This window comes from Hemibagrus wyckioides, linkage group LG06 (assembly GCF_019097595.1).
Source record: "Hemibagrus wyckioides isolate EC202008001 linkage group LG06, SWU_Hwy_1.0, whole genome shotgun sequence".
Taxonomy (NCBI): Eukaryota; Metazoa; Chordata; class Actinopteri; order Siluriformes; family Bagridae; genus Hemibagrus; species Hemibagrus wyckioides.
In genome coordinates, this window is record NC_080715.1 from 15,611,314 (window position 1) to 15,631,297 (window position 19,984).

At 38.7% G+C, this 19,984-nt stretch overlaps 1 protein-coding gene across 8 annotated transcripts in view; it reads left to right on the forward strand.

Annotated features, from left to right (window-relative positions):
• The window catches only part of mbnl2 (muscleblind-like splicing regulator 2), a 28,033-nt gene continuing 8,049 nt past the window's right edge, over nt 1–19,984 (forward strand). For 3 of the 8 annotated variants that reach the window (XM_058390858.1, XM_058390860.1, XM_058390859.1), the window contains exons 1-6: nt 5–278; nt 6,922–7,488; nt 17,520–17,684; nt 18,304–18,513; nt 18,697–18,933; nt 19,666–19,719. In XM_058390858.1, the coding sequence (XP_058246841.1) occupies nt 7,315–7,488; nt 17,520–17,684; nt 18,304–18,513; nt 18,697–18,933; nt 19,666–19,719 (840 nt within the window). In that variant the 5' untranslated portion in view covers nt 5–278; nt 6,922–7,314. Of the gene's footprint in view, nt 279–6,921; nt 7,489–17,519; nt 17,685–18,303; nt 18,514–18,696; nt 18,934–19,665; nt 19,720–19,984 lie in introns of all 8 variants that reach the window. The other 5 variants (XR_009204673.1, XR_009204674.1, XR_009204675.1 and 2 more) reach the window with 3 other exon arrangements.

Below are 19,984 nucleotides of genomic sequence, written 5' to 3' on the forward strand. Positions count from 1 at the left end.
AAAACAGAGTCAAGCTGTCAAATGCTTGTTGCTCGAAGGAAAGTCGGCGCTAGTGTTTAAAAGAAAGTATCGCGTTAACCGTGAAGGACGCGCGCTACAGGAAAAATCCGATTTAAACGATAAGATGTTAAATAGTGCGTCGAATTTTTTTTTGTAATATTTGATTTTTAGTATAAACTATTTTTTTTCCTTCGCCCCCAGTTTGGCTGTACTGGGTGGGTTGCCGTGTCGGTTCGTGACTGTCGGTGTGGCTAGCAGCGAGATTTCGTGGCGATGAGGTAAGCAGGTGTTAAACTGGGGAGTTATTCCCGCTGACTAACTCGCTCACTCTTTGTTCACCTTGAAGAATAAAAAACTTTATAAGCTATGTGTGGTACAGGTAGCGTGAAGGCACTGACGTTCATCGTCTACGAAAGGCAGCAATGTGAGGGGAATACGCCACTGAAGTGAAGTGAACGCCGGCCGGCGACATCTAGCTGGCTAGCGCCTGTATCATTAGCCGTGTTGCTAGCTAGCGAACTCCCCGCAAGTTTAGCTCGCGACCTGCATCTAGTTACCCGTGTTTAATGCTAACCCGTGCTAGCTAGCTGCCTGTGTGCTACAGCAACTAACCAACTTTCCTGCACTTTGCCAACAGCGTAACATTTAGCACGGTTTTTTTTTAGCAGTTCTAGCGCAAGTCCTTCAAATGTGCCCCGTCATTATTCGTTGTGTGAGTTCCAGTTTAAAACAGTCATAACCGTGTAATAATAGTGTAATAAAGGTTATAAACTTTACTTATTAACTCGCGGGGGGGGGACGTGTATTTTTCCGGGATATTTTACTAGGCAGTGCCTCCCTGTTTTCACCCGCAGGCCAGAATGTAGCTATGGAGTGTGTGTTTTAGTTCATGGAGAACTTTTGCTTGATGAACAGATTCGGATTTATAAAAACCCAAATGTTTTCTGCAGCGTTCAACAACAGGAAGTGCTTTTCAGGAAACGGGAGAAAGAGGAAGGGTGAGGTCGGATAAGTGTGGGATAAGGAGCCAGACTTTCGTTTTCATGTTAACCAGAAATCTTGTTTAGAACAGAACTGAGATTTGTGGTTTAATACTGAGCTCAGTGGTTTAATACTGAGATTAGTGGTTTAATACTGAGATTAGTGGTTTAATACTGAGATCAGTGGTTTAATACTGAGATTAGTGGTTTAATACTGAGATTAGTGGTTTATTACTGAGATCAGTGGTTTATTACTGAGATCAGTGGCTTAATACTGAGATTGTGGTTTAATACTGAGATTAGTGGTTTAATACTGAGATTAGTGGTTTAATACTGAGATCAGTGGTTTAATACTGAGATTAGTGGTTTAATACTGAGATTAGTGGTTTAATACTGAGATCAGTGGTTTAATACTGAGATCAGTGGTTTATTACTGAGATCAGTGGCTTAATACTGAGATTGTGGTTTAATACTGAGATTAGTGGTTTATTACTGAGATCAGTGGCTTAATACTGAGATTGTGGTTTAATACTGAGATTAGTGGTTTATTACTGAGATCAGTGGCTTAATACTGAGATTGTGGTTTAATACTGAGATTAGTGGTTTATTACTGAGATCAGTGGCTTAATACTGAGATTGTGGTTTAATACTGAGATTAGTGGTTTAATACTGAGATTGTGGTTTAATACTGAGATTAGTGGTTTAATACTGAGATTAGTGGTTTATTACTGAGATCAGTGGCTTAATACTGAGATTGTGGTTTAATACTGAGATTAGTGGTTTATTACTGAGATCAGTGGTTTATTACTGAGATTGTGGTTTAATACTGAGATTGTGGTTTAATACTGAGATTAGTGGTTTATTACTGAGATCAGTGGTTTATTACTGAGATTGTGGTTTAATACTGAGATCAGTGGTTTAATACTGAGATTGTGGTTTAATACTGAGATTAGTGGTTTATTACTGAGATCAGTGGTTTATTACTGAGATTGTGGTTTAATACTGAGATTAGTGGTTTAATACTGAGATTAGTGATATATATATATTTCTTTTAACACATAAACAATACTCACTGAGCTAATGTGCAACCCCATTTCTTCTTCCTCAGGGCAATTTAAAAAAATAACATTTATTTTAAAGTCTGTGTACAAATAATAAAAAAAAGTCGATGAGAGGAATAACAAACTTTGTTTACTCTTCTAATCTGGGTTATATCCAGATAAACAGGGTTCATGAGCATAAAAGTGAAAGTGAAAATGCACCAAATTCAAAGTAGATTTAAATCTGATCACTGAGATCCACTTTATAAAATGCATACAGATATGTCCTTGACACATTTGACAAGCAAAATAACACACATTGCATACTCTTAACAACACACACCATGCAAACTTGTTCTTTGAAAATGAGGAATATTAAATACAGAGAGTATTTTGTCACATGTTAAAATAACCTCTCATATACAAGACTCATTAAATACAAGTGGATAAAATCTTTTTCAGTTACAATTCAGATACAACATGCATGAAACACACAGCTTGTAAACTGTCTAAAGGATTCATTTTGTCTTTTGTATTTACTGAACGAACTAACTGGCAATAACTGTAAAATCATAACCATAGTGTGTGTGTCCCACAGCAGATCCAGCAAGTTCAGCCATTTCCATCATTGCAGATCAGTACTGGCCTAATTTAGACACAACGCCTCTGGCTTAGAAAACTCAATTACAGCATCATTTGACCATTTCAACATAACCAGAGACCATGCATTTGGGCTTTTAGCATGATCCATAATTTCTATTTTAAGCCATATTTTGAGAACCTTAAGCAAGAAGTACCAGCTCTTTTCCACATAAGAATAGGGATAGTGTTATGTTTCAAGGTTAAAGGGATTTTATGTGTATCACATGTCAGATGTATACTTACTGTACAATGTATAGACAATCAGACTGCATGGCATCATTCAGTTGTAGGCTGTATAGTGGGGAAAAAATCAAACAAATAATAAATTGGCAATGATATATGTATATAACTGTATCGCAGTATAACTGTATCACAGTACAATATATGGACAAAAGTATGTGGACACCTGACAGTTACACCCATTTGGGGATCTTCCCTAAACTGTTACTACAAAATTTGGAAGCACAGAATTGTATAGAAATGCCATGTTTGGTGTAGCATTAAGATTTCCCTTCGCTGGAAATGCCTATTACGCACTGTATATAGCTTTTGACCAAAAGCCCAGTGACCACCCTTGAGATGACCTGGAACACCATGAAATGTAATGCAAAACCTAGAAGAGAAGAGAAGGGTGGAGATTCATTATAACCACAAACGAGAACTGAATCTGAAATGGAATGCTCAAGAAACACATATGGGTGTGACAGTCAGGTGACCGTAAACCTTTGGCCATTTGGTGTACATCATGAAGTTGATTTCAGTACAGTGTCAATTATGGTAATATTGGCCTAGCTGCTAAGAAAGGAACTGACGGGTGATTCTCAGAATAAACCAGGCAGGATTTAGGCCAGGGTTTCTCCTGGGGAGCTACTACCCAGCACAATTTCAAGTTTTCTCTTCTTCGCAATAATCTTCATCTAACTGATGAAGGGCTTAATAATTAACTCAACTCCCAAAACACATTGGTAGGTCCAGACTTACTTCCCTACTCTTTTAACTATATACCTTTTTCTCTAAGCTTCAAAGTAGTTACTGAATAATAACGGAATAGTACATATTTTAAGGGAATAACTAAATAGAAAGCTGGAAAGTTAGAGGCTTAGCTGATTAGTTGGATCAACTGTTCATATTTATGAAAAAAATACGCCCTTGTCCTTTGAACGGCATCAGTCTGTGTCTGATAATATAGCTTATAAAACAATAACATACTGACCGAAACAATAGTACTGTTGTTGTCAGTATCATAGTCATGAGTGGCTTGTTTAAATTTGTTCTAGATCTAAAGTATAATAGCAACAAATTGCATGTTACCGTCTGACCAATGGTTGATAATGAAAACACTTCGGGATGTTTATGCAGACATCTGCTTTGGCATTTCCTTCTTTCCTGAGTTTCTCAATATCCCAAAACTCTTCATTTCACATCTCTTCCTCAAGGTCATAATACTCACACATCAGAGCTAATTAGTATAGCACAAAACCCTGGCACACTCACTAGTTTAGGTATTGCAGTCCCAGTGATGCTGTGAAACAGCAGCAGGAAAAAATGCTGGAACGCCTACACAGAGCCAAAGGTCAGAATATTGAGCAGCAGAATGTAAAACAGTATCTCTGCCCACCATCATCCAGTTAGATATCCTGTTTACATACACCTACACAGTAACTATGCCCATCTTAACTTTTGCTAATGATGCTGATTAATAGGCTGCCTTGTTTTTCGACATTAAACGCATTAATACATAATTTGTCTGGTGATAAATGGGTTTTTTTTCTCTCTAAACCGAGCTTGTAAATATTATTTTCTTCTGTCACAGAGTATTAAAAACACAATTGCCCCAATTATGTTTTAATCCTTTGGGAGAACAAAACGAGGTTCATTTAAATGAGTGAGTTGATGCCCATCTCACACAGGGTAATGCATGTGGCCTACTTACCCTGCTGCTGCATTAACTTAGCTGTTGTTCATTCAGTATTGCACTGAATAAAAAGCTCTGCAAGCAAAGAATTCAAGGAAAAAGTATTCCACTGAGAAGTTAGCAGCTGTCTGGCTAGATTTGATAGTTTACAGAGCAAATATTCTTCTGTTGTTGGTGGTTTTAAGATGAAGTAGGGTATATAGCACCACAGTAAATTCGATGTGTTTTAAAATGTCGTTCAATATCAAAGATATTATTTATGTCATGGCAGAGATGCTGGAAATTACACTGAGTCAATGATAACATCTCTTTAAGTCTTATAGGGGTAAAAACATACATTGGAGGCTCTAGTTACTACATAGGTAGCTAGCCATATTTGACTGACCACACCCTTGCCTGTGTACCTTTACTCTTTAGGCCAAGCTTCAGAAAAACATTGGCCATACTCAAAGTAGCTAAATAAAATGAATTGCCTAATTGATCTAGTTTGTGCATATCTCACTTGGAAAGATCAGTATTAAAAGTCACTGTTGGCTGAAGATTTTGGATTTATGGCTTTAAGAATTTTTACTGTGCCAACTAACTGTAACTCCATTCATGTTGTTAGGGCTACCACTAAAGGACTGCAAACAAGAGTATTTTTGTGTGCCTGCACTATAATTAAGATGAGCTAACTAATAGTACTACATTAACTAATCAGCAATTGAATTTATTCACCAGGCAGAGGTGGTAGTTGTATACTCAGCTGACTGTTTTTTTCCTAAGTTGTTTTTTTTTTTAGTGCTATATTTTTCTACACAAGCCTGCTTTCAGAATTGTTGGCGTTCTTATAACTAATATTAGGTCAAGCCTCTTCTGGACAGAATAACATCACCGAGTCTCTTCCTATAATTCGCCATCATATGTATGCCCCAGGGAAACATGGTTAAACCCAAAATATCAGAGTTCCTAGGGACAGAGCAAATGACAATAACCAGTCATTGACAATAATAATTATTTTCGAAAAAAGAAATACAGGAATGACAATTTGTTTAGACGTATTTTAATTATTGTGGGTTCATTACATTTAGTACGTATGTTTTTAGCACACTGTTTGTACTAAAAAGAGTAGCACTAAAAAGAACAAGCTTTGTTATAACAATATAATACAGCATAAATAGTACTAATAGTTAATATATATATATATATATATATATATATATATATATATATATATATATATATATATGCAATTAAGTCAGCAGCTGTGTTTATCAATGGCAGATTTATTATTCCAATACTGGCTGGGATATGGAGAGTGAGAGCTGGCTTAGACACATAAGTTTATAAGCAGATTCATTATCAATAAGTTACCCATCTTACCACAGTCCAAACATTAAAAGATCTGTGAATTTGAACACAGATACTTCCCCTCATCCCAGACTGACTTCACTCTGTAGAGCCATGTACTGGATGGGTATTAATGCTAGCTGACAAAATTTTGGGCAGTGTTAGTCCCCCAAAATAAACCTTTGCCCTTTAGCTGAGGTTGTCAGATGTTCACAGTGCTTTCCTTTCTCAGACAATGTGATTGGGCATAATTGACCTGCTTTGCTATCCTGCCATTAGGAGCTCAGATTGCCCAGAACTACTCAGGACTGCACTTTAACACAACATGGTCTCTCATGCACCAGGCATGAGAGTGATCTGAGCCAGGCTCAAATAGCCTTTAAAAGGTTATAGTCACTTAGTAACAAGTGTTTGCCTAGAATTGCCAGAGTCCACAGTTTGTGTTCTGAGGTCTCATGCAAAAGGAGCTTTGTCTGTACATAATCTGTGGTTTGTGTTGACATTTGCACGAGCAAAACTTGGCCAAGATATTATATCTGTTCCAGTCCTGATCCAACATTTTTTCTACCAATTAAGGAGATGATAAAACTGTAATGCATTTAGGAAATAGAGCTCAGATTTGATAGCATCATTGTCAGTGCTATGTGTTTCTGTGTTTGGCTGTTGCTGGGCAGTCTTAGCCTGATTTCTCTGAAGTGAGCTCTCACTCTGTCTATTCACCAAATCCCCTTGGAGTATGCGATATAATAGGATTTATGCTGTGCCCTGATCCGATACAGGTCCGTCAGGCTGCCGTTTGAGTCGAGATCTCAGCCGGGTGGGGAGGCCTTATTTCCAAGCCTTGGAATGCAGCAGGAGAAATTATACTAAAATCAGTCTAAAATTTGTGTACTTCCTTACGGTTTATCACTGTGATGAGTTGGCTAGACTGCCCATTGGTGAGGTTTAACACCGTGAATAATTTGTGTTTTTAAAAATATCTTTTCTGTTTTGTTTTTCTTCTTATTTCCAACAGACTGTTATCAAGAAGTGCCTTTCAGATGACTCCCCGTGTCGCTGATCTCTGGTCTCTGCCTGCCTGTACCACCCACACTCCTCTCTCTCCACCTCAGTCAGAGTACTAATCCTCCCACCTTAAACCGTTCCTTTCTCCACCTGACTGCAGCATTCAGTCCCACCCACAGCCACAGGAAAGCATAAACTAAGCCTGCTGTCAAAGTAGTCAGAGGATCATGCTATGCAGGAAAATTACATTTCTTGAATAAAAACAGACGGGTGATTCACAATCCACCAACCTATTACAGTGTCCTTTTACAGTAAACAACTACGCCATACTCAGACACCCTGAACGTAGTGGATAAGTGCCCATATATCTCGTTTAGTGAGTTCCACTGTGGCTGTCAGCAAAATGTCTGTGGCATTGCCAGCTGTGCGCGACACTAAGTGGCTGACTCTGGAGGTGTGTCGTCAGTTCCAGAGAGGCACGTGCTCTCGCAGTGACGAAGAATGCAAATTCGCTCACCCACCCAAGAGCTGTCAGGTGGACAATGGCCGAGTCATCGCCTGTTTCGACTCCCTAAAGGTAAGAAGCACATAAATATGAGCCTTGACACTGCGGTCCTAAGCAGGCATCTCAGTTATACAGTTCTAAAATACATTTAGTTCTTATGTACAATTATAAAAAAATTTTGTTGGTAATGCAGTAGTAGGATCCTGATAGGAAGACTATTATTTCATAGCATGTGCTGTGTTTCTCTATCACATGGTTTAATCTCAGGGTTGCAATAATAATTAAAAAAAAAAAAAGGCAAGTAGTGCAGTTTCAATGAGGGTTCATCCCAAACCACATTCTACAATCTAAATATAATGAAATGTGAAAAGTACTTACACCATTAGTGTACTTACATACTATAGTTATTATACAGTTTTAGATGCAGCCCTTGTATTCGAGACTCAGACTTTATTGTGACTGTAACTGAGTGCTTGGAGGATGAGCAAACGTTCTTTTGGAAAGAGGCCTCTTAGGTAGTGCTCTAAGGTTAACCAGCTAGCTCGATGCCACTGGTTGTTTGTGCATTGTTGTTATTCTGTTGTACTATGTTTGTTGAGTCACTGGCACACTTTAACTATACTAGATCAAAACAGAGCTAGTTAGTTAAATGGTTAAACAATTTCCCTATTATGATTCATCAGCGAGCTGCTTAGGCAGAGAGAGATTACATGCCCTCTGTGGAGCTCTGAGACAAATGTTGGCAAGCTTGCTGGTTATGTTTTGCCAGCTACATACTGAAAAGGCATTTTTCAGGTGCTTTCTGTATATTTGATTATCAGTTTTTTATCAGTATTTTGTTATCCACTCTGATCTGGATTTTGTGGTAATGTTGCAGGGAGGGACCTTTTCCCGTACTGCTTTCGGGCGTGATGATGTTTGATATCTGATCTAGCATATCTGAGTAATGACTGTATTACTGTGAGTTAGCATTACAGGATTCCCAGGACAACTCACATCACATGATATTTCATAGTAATTTTGTATTAATCTTGGCGTCTGAATTATTTTGGAGACAAGAGTTTGTAGTTTGTATCATCCAATACAAATGATTCTCCTTCTAGTATGTCCTTACATGCCCTTATGCACCAGAGACTCATTTTCTCTAATGGTAAAGGTGACAGAAGTACTCCTGAGAAACAGGAGTGGATGTGGTCCTCCACAGTAGCGTAGTAGGAAATCATCCCTGTGTGCTCAGTATGCCTACCTTACCATGACTCATGTCATTTTAGGTTACTTAGCACATGTCTTAGAGACTAATGGCATAAATGCCTGGTTGAAGTGCTGGGAAGGGTTCAGAAATATAGAGGCATGCACAGCCCACACACAAGCCCTCAGTTAGAAGGACAGTATACTTACTACCTTTCACAATTCAATTGTGTTCAGCCGTTATATCTACTGTCTTCTCTTCTCTATTTTCCCCTCTCTGAACCCCCCCACCACCTCCTTGTGCTTTGTCATAATGTTGTTTGCTTCTGTTATGCTGGCTGTCAGTCACTCTCTGTTCAAAATCCATTTATGTCAGAGAATGTGAAATTGTGAAGATGACAAACTTCGTATGCAAGAATATTTATGGCCACTAGCAGATTAGAATCTGCAGACTTTTAACAGTTTAAATGTTTGCACCATTATAACAATTTAGTGTTTTTCTTTTCTTAAGCTTACAGTCCATCTTATTACACAGACACAATACATCACATAGTAAACCCACATCTGGATCTTGATATTGTATGACGCATAATTAAAAAGTGACTGTCAGCCTGTGTGGGTGTAGGCCTGTCACGATGAGTATGACATTTGGTTAAGGACTGATCGACATACACATAACAACTTAATGGTTTAATTGTCTCTTTTTTTTTTCCGATGCTACTGTTAAACGACAAGCATAACAGCAGTGTAATAGTGCAAATATATAGCCATTTGTCTAAAATGAACCTCTTGGTAAATTTCCTTCTGTATGAAACATTAACGGGGAAAAATAACATAAATTATATCTTAAAAATCTAAAATTTATTACAAAAATGCCCCCACAAACTGGCTACCTGCTAATAAACAAAGTGTACCTGATTATAAATTCTAATGATTATGTGCGATCACTTGAAAGAATAGCGGCAGTAATAACTGTGACAGACATAGGTGGGTGTACAGCTGAATATTCAATTGTATTTATATGAAAATTAGATTGATGTCTCGACCTTAAATCCTTCCTTATTGATTGGCATCTGAGCATTAAATCCCTCTAATCTGATTGTGAAACATTTGACCATTTATTCTAATATTTAAAGTGTAAAGGTCAAGCTATTTTAAAGTGTGTATTATTGTTTTTAATAATTATAATTAACATTGCCATAATCATGAACATAATTAACGTTAGAATGAATTGTGTTTGTTCTCTGTGTAGACCCAGTTTTCCTCTCTCTCTGGCGCTCTCTATCTCTTCCAGTGGAATGATCATATCCTCTTAGTGATAATGTATAGATTTATGGAGGCAGGGTCAATAGATTTTACAGGCTGAAAGCTCTGCTTCTGGTTTATTGGCAAGCACAGTGACTTAGGATATATACTGCTGAAGGTAAAGTGTATCTGGTGGTGTTTGTTTTGTTTTTGTTTTTTTCCAGCTAGTTGTTTTGACCTTTATTCAAAAAGTCTTGTTGTGCTTCAGGCAGAGTCACCTGGTCATATGTAAAGGGTTTTCATTTTCATACAAGCTAAGAAATGGTTTTCATCAGATCGTGTTGCATATGTGACACACAACCGTCATTATTATAAAGTGTCAGAAGGACAGCAGATGGCTGCTGTTGGTTCAGGTGCATGTCTACATAGTGTTATGGTCAAATAATATTCAGCTCTCTGCTCACCACAGCACACTGCATTCACTGTGCTGTCACTCCCTTTCACTCATGACATTTGCCATCACTACACATCTCCCTTGTTTTCCATCCCCCACCCAGTTCAGTTGAGCTGATGTTTATTTAAAAGCATGTGTAAACCATGCCTTACACCTGCATTGTGTCAGGTCATTCCCTAGAAGAACTAAAATAAAAGCTGAACACGTTTCATGACTCGTGACCCATTTGTGTTACACTTAGACCTGTAACAATTTTGGAATTGGAAACTGTGACCCAGTGTAAAATTATGAACCACTTATTGTATTCTACAAGAGGTTATTCAACAGTGAACAGTCTACTACATCAAAAATTATACAACTGAATAATGAATAAAGCCAAAAACAGGTCATCTAGAACCAGTTTTGGCTAAGATATAACTATAATAAAACTGACTGAGAAACATAACAGAAATATAGTACAATATATATGTACAGTAATTTCATTATACCTACAAAACAAGGCTTGTTCTGCCCGACTGACTACATATACGACAACCAGGGCCCAGGAAATGGAATTAAAAAATCAGTCAATCCAAGTAGGACCAGAATTTAAACATTTGCATTTTCCAAAACATGGAATAAAATCCTTTTATATAGTCTGTCTTTTGGAAATCTACTGGACTCAGCAGCTGCCTTTTGTATTGATAAGGACATGTCTAGACAGGCACATAAACAGAGTCTATGGAATTTTACTCATAGCTTCTTTTGTCAAAGTAAGTCTAGCCGCAGTGTTACAGCTTGTCAGCGGAGTTAACAAACTCTAAGTTTAAACTCAAACATAGACATGCAAGTTGAATGCTAAATGCTTGTAAAAGATTGGGCTATCTAAGTTGTTTTTACACTCCAACACAATGATGTTTTCTGTTCAGTAATCATTTGTAGCAGGTCTTAATTTCATTCATTAACTGAAGCCATGTAACATTATAGCCCATGATGCACTGTATGTGTAAAATGATATGTTGAATGAAATTGTGCTTTAGATCAACATTGATGTTGATCCAAAAATATTTGGAAATTATTATAATTATATTATTAATTGGTAATAGGGATTTAAAATTAATAGATAACATGTTTGTACCAGTCGAAGTTACCTGAAGTTACTGAATTTATTTTTTATATTTTTATAATGTTTATATTTTAGTCCCAACAGATTTACCTCTTTCGTGAACCTAGCCACTGCTGTTTCTATCCACAGTCCACTTTCCTTCTCAAGTTGTGGCAAAACCTGCAGATGCTCATGGCTGATTATTTCTCTACACTGATTTTATATTCAGCTATATACCATCATACTATATTGTTCTTTTTGTAAGGAAGCTTCCTAAGTAGGCAGCATTCTGGGTGGCATTTGTGCATGTGTTACATTTGGAAGAGGCATAATTTTTCTGTTTCCCATGTTCATTCGCCCATACTGTATTAATCCATTTTCTATGTCGGCTCTATATCAGAAGAGAAAATCCTTCTCGCTGAAAAGCTGCTAGTTTGAATCCCAACAACCCAACAGTCATCTTTGGCTGAGACAAAACATAATTAGCCTTGCTCTCTGGGTGGGAAGCGAATTACTCTCTCCCCCTGTCGATTAAGGTGACACAAGCCAATTGTAGGCGTCTGTGAGCTGTTAGTGGGCAGTTAGCATCTCCTCCAACACGTCCGGCTGCCTGGCAGCACTTTGAAAAGCAGTGGTAGAGCAGCACATAACTCAGAGGAAGTCTGTATTAATACTCATCCTCCCCAGATTTTCCTTAGCGTGTTTTATTTTAGTCAAATCCGTTATATGTTACATAATATTTGCAAACATACAAATGTATAATATGTGTATAATAACATAAAATGAAAAATTAAGATAATGTTTTATTGTCACCAGGCAATCTGTTAACTCCCTCAAAAATGATATGTAAATGTAAACATGTGGTATGGAAAGAATAAAATAGTTTAGGTGCATTGTTTGATATTTGTCAAACACTGAACTGAAGATTGTTATAGCAGTGTAAAAACTGATGACTGTTCTTATTTCATCATATCTACCATGAATTGACTTATTGTGCCTATAGAACATACTGTGTAAAATACAGTGTTTGCTATAGCATAAAGAGACCCTTGTTTAACTTGGAGTGGGTTCCAGAGTTGTCCTGCCATTGAGCGCTGAGTTTATGTGGTTCGGCCTTTTTCAGTGTGATTGTTGCTGCTTCAGCAGTCAGTACTGTTATTGTACTGTCAGAGTATTCTTTACAAATACATTCTAATTAACACCACTCCTATGCAGGAATCACCACCCATACTCTCTTGTTGATTTGTGCCCAATTCCTTTACTAGCTTTCCAAGAACCAGAAACTCCAGTTTAGCTCAGATTATGCATTCCTTCAGGGGGCTGATTACCTTAACTGCCCTTAAAGGGAAACTCCACCTATCCATTAATAATGAGCAAGCACTTGTATACAGTGATGTTTCAGAGTTATTTTATTCACCTGGTCTGTGTATTTTTGTATTAACGGTTTCTGGCATTAATCCCAATTCCCAACAACCCTTTGAACCTTGAATCGGCCAATTCCAGTGCATCGACTTTCTGCATCGTTCTGTGACCTGTAGGTCTCTGGTGGAGAGCTGTACGCAGTCTCCTGGTTTATAGTTTAGTCTTTCTCTACTTCATCTGTCTGCAGCTTTTTTGGTGACTTGGGCTATGTGCTCTAGGTGTTGGTGTGCTTGTTTCCACACCTGCTCTCTCCGTGGGAACTGGAGTGCGCAGTGGGTCAGTCAGTGGGATTGTTATTCCATGGGCACAGAGGTGGCTGGTAACACAAGATGCACTGGAAAGGTGTAAGATTTGTTGGCAAATGTTCAAGGGATTTCTTGCATATTCATTGAATTGAATAAATCATGCTCAGTCCTCCTGGTTGTCTGCACATAAAAGCAATAGGAAACATTAGGAAACAGGTTGACCCTTTAAACCTGTCTAGAAAATCTGTACCACAGTTGTAGACATGATGAGGATGGAGAAGATGCAGTGAACCTTTACAGAGGGTTAGGGGGAGCATTGCGCAATCTGATGATGAGCTCTGCAGCAGTAGAAGCATAGTCTCTTCCTTTAATGCCATTGGCGTTCCACATCGTGAGGATATATCTGGCCAAGTTGAATGGTTCCAGTGGCTTAGTATTTGGAAGATGAAATGAAGGTCACCTTCACACAACTGGTCTGTTCTGGATCAGAGCCTTAGAACGAATGGACATGTTGCTCAAGGAATTGAGGGTAACATCTTTACGGCCTTGAAGCATGCCAGTTTTATGAGTAGTTCGTGGAGGGCTTGACTAACTGAGAGCGTGTTCAGCAACACGATGAACAATGTTAAATAGACTAGGCAAAGGCAAAAACATGAACTCCAGTAACTAGATCAAACGACTTGAAAGACAGTCAGTGAATAAAGGGCTTGCTATAGAAAGAAAGACAAAAGACACAGAGTATATACTTCTCAAAGAGTAAGTGGAGTGAGAGTCTTTGAGTGTGTCTGTGATAGTAATTAGGTCCATGTGTATGTGATCAGTAACAGGGCTTTCCTTACCATAGAAAGGCTTATCTGCAGCGCCTAAGTGTTATTGTGGAGCGCCTCAATGTAAAAACAATGGGGAGAGATTTATACACTGAAAAAAGAAATAGAGAAGTGGTGTGATCTTAAACTGAAAAGCAAGCTGGCAACAGGAATGACCTGTACAACAATCAGCAATCAGTATTTGGATGAATGTTTGTGTGATTGGTGCGTAACAGATGCTCATTAGCCAAGCTAATCAAACTGATTGGATATTTATCTTTACCATCAACTCTGGATGATAGTTACATTGCTCGAATAAGCAAGTTTTAAGCCATCAATAAGCTAAGCCTTAACAAAGAATAAATAAAGTATATACCTTTTTTCCCTTCATGAATTTAAATAAAGAACGTTTACCTCAAGATGCAAAACAATGGAAGTCAAGAACAGAAAAGCCAGAATTGCTAGAAAACATCTTTAAAAGCCTGTACAGTTCTGGAACAAGATTAACTTGTACCCAAATGATGGGAAGAGAGAGTATGGAGAAAGAAAGGAAAGGCTCATGATCCAAAGCATACAACCTCATCTGTCAAACATGGTGGAGGCAGTGTAATGGCATGGGCATGTATAGCTGCCAGTGGAACTGGGTCACTGGTGTTTATAGATGTTGTGACTGCTGCTAGAAGTAGGAGGAATTCTGAAGGGTATAGAGCTATATTTTCTGCTCAGATTCAGTCAAATGCTGCACAACTGATCGGATGGCTAAAATATGCTGCAAAAGCAACCCAAGAACTTCTTAAGGCAAAGAAATGGAATGTTCTTAAATGTCTGAGTCAGTCACTTGACCTCAATCACATTTAGCATGCTTTTCACTTACTGAAGGCAGAAAGACCCACACACAAGCATTAAATTAAAGGCAGCTTCAGTAAATGCCTGGCAGATCAACGTAATGAAGGAAACTCAGCATTTTGGTGACGTCATGAATTCCAGCCTAGAGGCTGTCATTATCTGCAAAGGATTTGCATCCCAGTATTAAAAGTAATCCTTATAATTATTCGATGTTTGTCCAATTACTTTTGAATGGAGGGATGGGACTATAATTCCTAAACAGTTAATGTAGTATTTTTGAACAGCCTGTTAAGACTGAAAATCTACGCTTCAGTCATATCTTGATTGCTTAATTCAAATGCATTGTGGTGCTGTGCAGAGGAGAATTACTAAAATTGTGTCACTATTCAAATACTTATGAACTGATATAGACTATTATAAACTTTAAGAAATTGCTAACCTTGACTGAGCAAGCGTTAGTATCTAACGTGGCTTGGTAGCTAAACAAAAGTAGGCTAGGTAGGCGAGTTGGTTAAGGTAGGCTGATGAACACCACTGGTCAAAGTGTCGTGACATCCCAGAAGCTCTGGGCTGCTTTGAAAACAGTCTACTACTCAGGATTATTATGTAAAACCGGTGCTGATAGCTTCAAAAAAGACATTGTTTGAGAACACAGACTTAGATAGCTTCTTCTCCAAACTCTAGTGGGTTGTGCGGCATTTTCCACAACTGTCCCTGACCGAAATAGTTTTCTTTCTTGTTCCAGCAGTGTAGTGTGAGAACCAGTAGCAGACAGTGATGCAAGTCCTCATCTACTCATGTAGTGCGGGTTGCGTGTTTCATTTTTGGGAAATAAGTCGTACCATATTGTGACAAAACTTATTTATTACTTATTTGAAACATAAAAATAGCCTTTATTTGTCACATATACATCACAACACAGAGAAATTCTTTCTACACATATCCCATCCTTGGAGGTTGGGGTCAGAGTGCAGGGTCAGCCATGATACAGCGCCCCTGGAGCAGAGAGGGTTAAGGGCCTTGCTCAAGGCAGCAACAGTGGCAACTTGGCGGTGCTGGGGCTTGAACCCCTGATCTTCCGGTCAACAACCCAGAGCCTTAACCACTTGAACCACCACCAAAAATATATAAGTTGTGAAAATATTTAAGCTGGTTGAAATATTATTTAAAGGCGATGACATTTTCAGTTGGCCTACATACATTGTCCACTTATATAAGTTTGTTTGTTGCAATGAATAGACTTTTGACTTGAAGCACAATAAATGTTGCTAGTGTTCTTTCACAAATATGGTAAGACGCCAGTTCCTGCATAGACATGACAGGAGCTGTTAATCATTTCTTATGGTTTATGGTATCTTATTTGTTTTTATTACATAATATAAAGTCATTCATGTTTAACTCATGTCTGTCACTTTACCTATCTTTGCAACACTTGTTTAAAATAAAGGAGGCCCTGCTGCCTTCTACCGCTTGCTAATTTGCTTGCATGTACTTACTGATTTATTAAGTGTTTTTCACCAACAGATAAAATCTCTGTCTTGAGCGAAGGGAATTTTCCATGAACCAATAAATGGCATGCCGCCAAAAATGCTGACTTTCTCCTAAGTTGTTTAGCAAGTTCTGTTTGTGGATGAACACACTGCCAATGATGTTGTGAGATGTGGGTGATTTATTGAAGTTGAAGTTATCTGATGTGGATATAATGGAAATGTGAGCTACAGGTTGTGTGGGATCAAAGCAGCTACATATTTTATTTTTCATTTCGCAATGTCCAGTAGTATTTATGGACACAAAGTCATAGCTTGCGCTTTTTTTTAAATTGAAATTCCTCCCCAGTCACTGCACTTTTGTTCTGGATAAACATGGCATGATGTATTTTCTATGATTTTGTTATTACTTAGTTTAAAGCTTTGTACCGCCTTTCTCAGTAAAATGCCCCTTCGTTATTTTGGTGAGTCTTATATATTGTTAATAATAGACTCATGTGGAAACATTTAGCTGACTGAGCGTAACACAGTTTAGTGTAATGCAATACAGTCTGGCCTACCTGTGTGTTTGAGAAGAAACATTCGTCTCCACAGAACAGTGCGAAGCACCATATTAGGTGCGCCAACACACACACACACACAGCCAACCAGTTGTTTGGATTTAAGGGAAAGCCAGGGATGATATTTCTTGAGGTTGAGAAAATACATGTTGAGATGCCTATTTTTCAGCATACTTATCTTTTGCTGCTTTTCTATATTCTGAATTTCAGTAGATCCATCTCATGGTTATTGAGGTTATCTGATACCTACCCAACTTCTGATTGCTTAGTGGAGGTGGACCCTTGTCAAAGAGCATACAATATGAGTTCACAAACACACACACACACACCACTTCAGCCCCTCCTTTCATGTTCTCTCTGTAGTCCTGTTCAAAGCTGCTAACTGTTGCGACTGCATCTGAATGCCTAGACACAGCTATCAATTTATAAACTATACTTAGTTTTGACCCCTTCTCTGTAGTGTGTCTGACTTCTGGTCACTAAAACCTGAGTACAAACACATACTATTAATCTTTATTGAATGGACCTACAGTTGGATCAAACTCATTTTATAAAATCTTGACTTATTTTACACAGAGGTATACACAGAATATATATATATATATATATATATATATATATATGTGTGTGTGTGTGTGTGTGTGCATGGCATATACTTCTGGAGACTCTATTCTGTTAAGTTGAACTTACTGACTCTAGATAGAAATTTCTTCAATTTACGAAATTACTGTACAGTTTTTAACTGATTTCATGGCTTGGATTTCAGGGTCGGTGTTCAAGGGATAACTGTAAATATCTGCACCCTCCATCTCACCTGAAGAGTCAGCTGGAGATCAATGGAAGAAACAACCTGATCCAGCAGAAGACGGCTGCAGCCATGCTGGCCCAGCAGATGCAGTTCATGCTGCCAGGATCCAGCCTGCCTGCTGTGGTAAGTTCCGCCCCTATCAGTCATTTCATATTGGAAACCCCACAGTGTCTGGGTCTTTTTAAGATGTGTGTGTTTATGTGTGTGTGTGTTACATGGATAAATAAAATTTGGCTGATTGCATTGTACATGTTTCACAAAGTGTCTTGCTGTCGCGTTCACAAAGTGTACTTTATTTATAATAATGCATGATCAGTGTAATCTACATGAAAATATAGTTCTACCACAAATGCTATGTACTCTGTTGTTCCAAATTAATCACTTGAACATCTTTGTTTGGCACAATTACTGAGGCATCTTGGCTTGCCTCCCCACAGTCAGTCTGTCAGAGTACGTAAAAGAAGCAGCCATCTTGCACATTGGGATTGTAAGCTTGCCAGGCTCTAGGTGAACCGCAGAATCCTGGGGAGTGAGTTTAGCTCAGCTTGAGCCCTGGAGTTCTTTGGCAGTCTGTTGCTGTAGAGTTTGTCTATAGGTGCCATTTGGATCTTTAGGCCTTTTCATATTAATCTTGTGTGAAAAAAGGCACATAGTATTTTTTCCCCCACCTTATATATTTCAACAGCTAACCCTAATAATATGAGGTTAAATAAAAGTTTTGGACTCTTATGTGTTTTTGCAGTCTTCTTTTCCTGTTGGTCAGAGTCTGGGGCCAGGACCTGGGATCAGTTACTCGCCCTACCTCTCTCCTGTCACTCACGGGATGGGACTGGTTGCTACGGAGATGCTCCCGAGCAACCCTGTGATTGTCCCTGGCAGCCCTGCAGTAGCAGTGCAGAGCTCTAACTCCTCTTCCTCGTCTCAGAAAACACTGCGCTCTGACAAACTGGAGGTAAAGAAACCATTTACACAATTATAATTAACCGGTTTCACTCTCTGTGTTGCATGCAGACGGTATTCCAAGTTATGCTAAAAGCACAATGGCACTCATACAGAGGCACACAGACTTCGGTCCTCAGATTGCATCGGATCTGAGAGTTGCTATTTTTGTTGTTGGCTGATGCTGTATGTGTAGGTGTGTAGAGAGTTTCAGCGGGGGAACTGCTCCCGAGGAGAGACAGACTGTCGGTTTGCCCACCCTAGTGACAGCCCCATGATTGACAGCACTGATAACACAGTGACAGTGTGCATGGACTATGTGAAGAGCCGCTGCTCCAGAGAGAAGTGCAAATACTTTCACCCTCCTGCTCATTTGCAGGCACGCCTCAAAAGCTCTCAGAGCACACAGAGCACTGCTGCAACTGCTGCTATGGTGAGGCTCAGTGAACACACATGCATCCACACATATTACATCCTATACATTGGACTCAGAACCTCTCATTGTTTTGTGTGCACACCCACAGACATAAACATCTGCTCTATATACAAAGATTCAAAACCAGCACTCAAAACACTGCTACTATTAATGATCTAGTAAGCATACAATCACCCCCTCAAACATACTGCCTCAAACCCTCCCACACACACTCACACACAAACTCAGACTGCTTCTTTTTTACAGATAAATGTAAACTATCGAATGGCAACTGCTGTCAGACCACCGATCATGCTTCATTAGTTTATCTTTACTATTCCAGTAGCTAAAGAATTAATCCATGGAAGTTGTGTATGTGTGTGTGTTTTTCAAACAGAGAATTAACATCTTGATTTTTCATCAAGTTATTGTGGTTTTGTCGAGCAACTAATGAAGCATCATGCAGTTTCGTGCCATAGTAGTGTTTTCTGCAGCTTCTTTTTTTAACAGAACTGTTTGTAGGACTTAACGAAGATAACACTGATTAAACTTGTTTTGTTTGTGTGCATGCATATTGTTTATGTAGTAAACAGCATTCCGGTTATTTCATTTTTTTTTTTGTGTTTTTTTTCCTCTCACCTCTCCACAATGCAATGCTGTTCCCATGATGCACCTGTGCTTGCTGTTTGTTAATACGCTTGACTCCCATTGGCCCACTGCCATCATGTGTTGGCTGCGTGCTGTGTGCAGACTCAGTCAAGTGCCAAAGTGCTGAAGCGACCCCTCGAGGCAACTGTTGACATGGTACTTCACCTTTCACCTCTGGCTTTGCATGGTCTTAAATCACTGTTATTGTACTGTGGCTATTTTCAGATTTGATTTTGCTTCCTCGTTTAAAATTCTCGAATTGCTCATCCTGTGTTTGTGGACATCCTGTGCTCTATGCTAAAAATTTACCCTCAAATCCTCAGGTCTGTCAGGTCATATTTTGTCTCTTTAAACTATTTCTTAGAGGTCATGATTTAATTGACATGATTTGAGTTGAGTTAGTCCTCAGTGTAGATATGTT